Consider the following 4,988-nt stretch of genomic DNA (forward strand, 5'->3'; position numbering starts at 1 on the left):
GCATCTGTCTGGTGTCCGTGTGGATGCAAACCCGGCCCAAAAAATTTGGGCGGATTTGCTTCCACGCGGATAGCAGACAAACACAAAACGGGTTTGCGTCCGCATGTTGGCCCGTCATTTCTTCCCACGCGGACCCAAACGGACGAAATGCGTTGGTTGCCCTTAGGATCTAGCTCATGGATAGTTGGTTAGTTAGCTAGCCAATGGTACTCTTCCCTGCACATGTGTATATTTGTACCCCTCCGATCAGTGAAGATGATTGTGTGGCAGTCTGGCAGATCTCCTTCCTGTCTTACATGGTATCAGCCTTCTGTTTCTGAACACCCACGACCCCTGCTCCACAGCTTATGCTCCCCGCGTCCATGGACTCCTACTCTGGCCACAACGATAATTCATTCGCCGGACCTTTTGCCCCCTCCATCCACCAAGTTCCTATCCGGCAACACATCCCTATCGTCCTCGATCCCAGGCGTCGAACTACACAGTCTGGCGCTCATTGCTCATGACCACCTTTCACGCATACGCCCTCGTCGACCACACTGTCGCCCGCCAGCACCTCGACGACCCGACTGGACCACGATTGACTCATGCATTGTCAATTGGGTCTACACCATCGTCTTGTCGGAGAAACTCGTGACCATCATCAAACCGGACGAGACGGCACACTCCGTGTGGCTTGCAATCCACAATCTATTCCTCAGGAATAGAGCTCACCGCGACATCTACACACTTCATGAGTTCCCCAATTTGTATCAAGGCGCTCTTTCAATTACCGCTTATTGCAGCCGACTCAAACAATTGGAGGACACACTCCAGGACATCGGGTATCCCATTACCAACGAAGGGCTCGTCCTCAACATCTTTCATGATCTCAAAAGCGGACTTCAGCCAGTAAGTGTCGAGCATGTCGATCCACGGCCTAACACTCCTGAATTGTCCCTCCTTCCTCAAGCAAGAGGAGCATTGGATCGCCAACACCGCCGCCATGAAGGCCAACACCACCCTGTTCGCTCGCTCCAACAGCGGCTCTGGCAAGCAGCAGCAGGCGCCCCCACAATGGCGGCACCCTCCCCACAATGGCGGCACCCTCCCCCCGCCCCCAACTGTTGGTCGTCCCCGTTGGAACGAGCGAACAGGGCGGTGTTGGCCTCCATGGTGGCGGGTGGGCGATCCGGCGCTCCTCTTGCTCGAGGAAGGAGCGACAATTCAGGAACGTCGGCAGGCCGTGGATCGATATGCTCCTCATATACTGGTTGAAGTCCAATTTGAGACCATGGAAGGCGTTGAGGACGAGCCCTTCGTCGGTAATGGGATACCCAACATCCCGGAGGGTGTCCGTCAATTGTTTGAGCCGGCTGCAATAAGTTGTAATTGAAAGATCACCTTGGTGCAAATTGTAGAACTCATGGAGTGCGTAAAGGGTGTTGTGAGCTAAATTCCCGAGGAATAGATTGTGGATCGCGAGCCACACTAAGTGCGCCATCTCGTCCGGCTTGACGATGATCGCGAATATCATACCTCCGGCGAGACGGTGGTGTAGACCCAATTGATAATGCATGAGCCAATGACGGTCCAGTTGGGGTCGTCGAGGCTTTGGCGGGCAATGGCGGTGCCGTTGATGTGGTCGGGGAGGGTGTAGGTGCAGAATATAGTCATGAATAGCAAGTGCTAGACCGTGTGGTTTGACACCTGGAGATTGAGGACGACGGGGATGTGTTGCTGGATAGGACCCTGGTGGATGGAGGCAAAAGGTCCGGCCAACGGATTTCCGCCGCCGCCAGAGTAGACGGAGGAGGAGTCCATGGAGGTGGGGAGCAGAAGCTGTGGAGCAGGGATTGTGGGTGTTTAGAAACAGAAGGCTGGTACCATGTAAGACAGGAAGGAGATTCGCCACACAATTATCTTTTATTGATTGGAGGCGTATAAATATACACATGTACAAGGGAGAGTCCCCTAGACTAGCTAACTAACCAGCTATCCATGAGCTAGATCCTAAAGACTAGGACAAGAGCACAACATGCAACGTCAGGACATACATGACTAGCGTACAAGTGTACACATGTGTCGACCATTTCTCCCTCACCATCCAAAGACATAGTCCACAAGCACGCAGTTAAAAGGCACCTTGCTGAGATTCTAGTTCTACAAACTACTTTCTAATCAGCCAAGAGAAATAAACCAATTGGTACAGTTATTCTTCATTTAGTCAGGAAACATGCAACTGACTAATGTTTGAATGTTGATTTTTTTTTTAACTTCACAGCTAGCTCCATTGAAGTTCAAGAAATATGGTCATGTATCATAAAACTTGGCCAAAATCGAAGTTGCACAAGGTAAACCTGAGATAGAAACAGCGGGCCATAAAACAATAAAATTGCCTCTCCTTGGATCTGATCACTGTTTGGTTGTGCAACATTTATTTGATATGATGTAGGATCGTTCTATGACATTGTTTGTTTGAACAGACAATTATATACAGATCCCAGATGAACAAAGCTACAACAGATTAAGCAATAATATGAATTGGTCCATACTGAATACTACAATCTAGGAATAAGCTATGCCAATATGTTCACTGCACAATAAGTCAACAACCGACATGCAACAACAGATTAATAAAAAAAATCAATATATAGGAAAAAATTCCTCTATTATGAGCCGCACATACCGTGAAATATGCAGGTATCTTGGGTATCTCAATCTTAAATTGTTCCGGCGGTTGTTCCTGAAAATGAAGAGACGGTAAAAATCTTTAAAATCAGCATTCTGACCATTAAGTCACTCAGCAATTAAAACAGGGCTGGAGGCTGGATCCATGGAAGGCTGGAATAGATTCATCACAGGATCAGGGTTTAAGAATTTCATTGACCAATTTGTATATTTAAGGGTTTGTTTCCAAAGCATTTTATTAAATTATTAAATGTTCTATGAATTCACTGAAACTCAACCAAAGTTACTCAGAGCTAACACATGAATGTAAACATTGTGTTAGATTCAGTTCGTAATGGATCAGTTTACCCATAACAGCACCCCGAAAATGGGACACAAATTTGATCAGAAACAGGCCAATTTGCACAAATAGGTTTGGTCATGCTACATGTCAGAACTATCAATCACACCCTATTACTTGTAAATCCTAGCTGTTCCTTGTAATCTATCTTGATGTTAATGTAACAACATTAGACCACTGAAGTAGATCTAGAGATACACCTATGATTATGAGCTTTACAAAGACCAGGCTTACACATCAGGCGGAGAAATGTTCAAAAGCGTACCTTGTATAAATTACTACTATTCCACATGACTATATCATAGCTCTTAGATAGCCTACTGCATTGACCTGTCAGTTTATAGCCAGCCAAAAAACCGAGTAGAACACCTATGTAGCATAGGAGCCATATGGAACCAGAATAATAGTATAACGTTTGATTGCAGGTACATATGATTGCTTTTGGTTTCCTCCAAAAAAGTAACATCACTATAATGTGGAGGTGCCACTTGCCACACAATGTGCTTGCAATAGTTACCTGATTCGTGATTCGTTCGGTTTGCGGTTCGCAATTCACTAACTCGTAAGAATTGGATTGTTATGGGGTATACATCTCCGATTCACAAATCGGAGACTGGGTTCGCGAATTCGTTATTTCCAATTCGCAACATGGGAGTATAATAGACATATAAATAATAAATATTTTTTCTAGTAAGCACATACTATTTAACAACTGTAGAAGATCACTGAATCAATTTTTTTTTAGGTCACAGAATCATATAAAAAGCTAGAGGAAACAAACATTCTTTCATGGGTTGGGCCAAATCAGCCCAACTAGCCCATGGCTCAACCCTAGACTATGCACACACATCAGCAGTCTAAAAAAGAAAAACGAGCAGTCTGCTATTCACTCAATACTCCCGCTGTTGCTGTGCCATGAGCGCCGACCCGCCATCACAGCACGGCTGCAGCCTTCTCTCATCCTTCCTCCAGCTCTTCCAACTTCCAAGATTGGCTTCCCATCCACCCCGACTCCAACTACAGCTTCCTCACAGCAAGGATCAGCCGCTGCAGCCTGCTCATCTCCTATGCTTCCACCGCTGTCTCGTCCACAGCCAAGGAGAATCCCATCCCTCCACCCCATGTATTCCCTGTGTACATCGATGTGCGGCATGGCTGTGTTTTCGCTTCAGCTCGATGAAACAGGCATCGGATTCGGATCGACCAGAGCGAGTTCGAACCCCGATCTGGATCAGGGTTCGAAGCCTCTTTTAGCGAATTTGGTAACTATGTTGCATAATATTGTAATCTTCTCACAATTCTCATGGGATACTTGGGTAAGATCAAAATGGTTTCTCATCCCCCTTTTTCTTTAAATTTTTGTTGAATAATATTGTAAACCACTAACTTTTCTATTTGCAACTAGTACATTCATAGCATGTACATAGATATAATAAATCCAACAAATTTATCAAAAGTTTACCTCTGTTCTTTTGTAACTTCCGATGAGGAGCAGCTTGTCTTCAATAAGTGCACTGGTTATTATCACCTTGAGGATGATAGCAGTCAAACACATTGATGAATTAGTAGTTGTATGCATTAGCAGCATTTATTTTTAAATGAAGAAACATGGAACAAGGATAGTTGGTCATAGGGCCAACGGTGACTCTGAGTAGCACATCAATACTTTATTGGTTTATCTAGCGATCTTATAGGCCTACAAGGGACAAACCTTCCGTGGTCCAGCACTGTGCAGGGTATTGCAAGCTTTCAAGCCATCTTGTTCAGAAGTAATTCTGCATGTATACATTCAAATAAGAAAGAAAACAAATATTTGACCAATGTATGCGAGTACCAAAAAAATGATTTTGTCTGTGTATAGATTTATTGTTATTGTCAAATAAGCATGAAAAAGATATTTCATATGGAAACTAAGCCATATGCCATCACCGAAGTATACCAGTTTACAGAATGCCCCTATAAACAGTGGTCAGCTTCC

At 44.8% G+C, this 4,988-nt stretch overlaps 1 protein-coding gene across 1 annotated transcript in view; it reads right to left on the reverse strand.

Moving 5' to 3' along the window:
• The window catches only part of LOC119309139 (pyridoxal kinase-like), an 11,888-nt gene that overhangs the window by 2,758 nt on the left and 4,142 nt on the right, over positions 1-4,988 (reverse strand). The window contains exons 8-10 of the mRNA XM_037585201.1: positions 4,722-4,785; positions 4,473-4,538; positions 2,669-2,725 (exon numbers count right to left, since the gene is read on the reverse strand). Coding sequence (XP_037441098.1) covers positions 2,669-2,725; positions 4,473-4,538; positions 4,722-4,785 — 187 coding nt within the window. The remainder of the gene's footprint in view (positions 1-2,668; positions 2,726-4,472; positions 4,539-4,721; positions 4,786-4,988) is intronic.

The sequence above is a fragment of the Triticum dicoccoides genome, chromosome 5B (genome assembly GCF_002162155.2).
Source record: "Triticum dicoccoides isolate Atlit2015 ecotype Zavitan chromosome 5B, WEW_v2.0, whole genome shotgun sequence".
NCBI lineage: Eukaryota > Viridiplantae > Streptophyta > Magnoliopsida > Poales > Poaceae > Triticum > Triticum dicoccoides.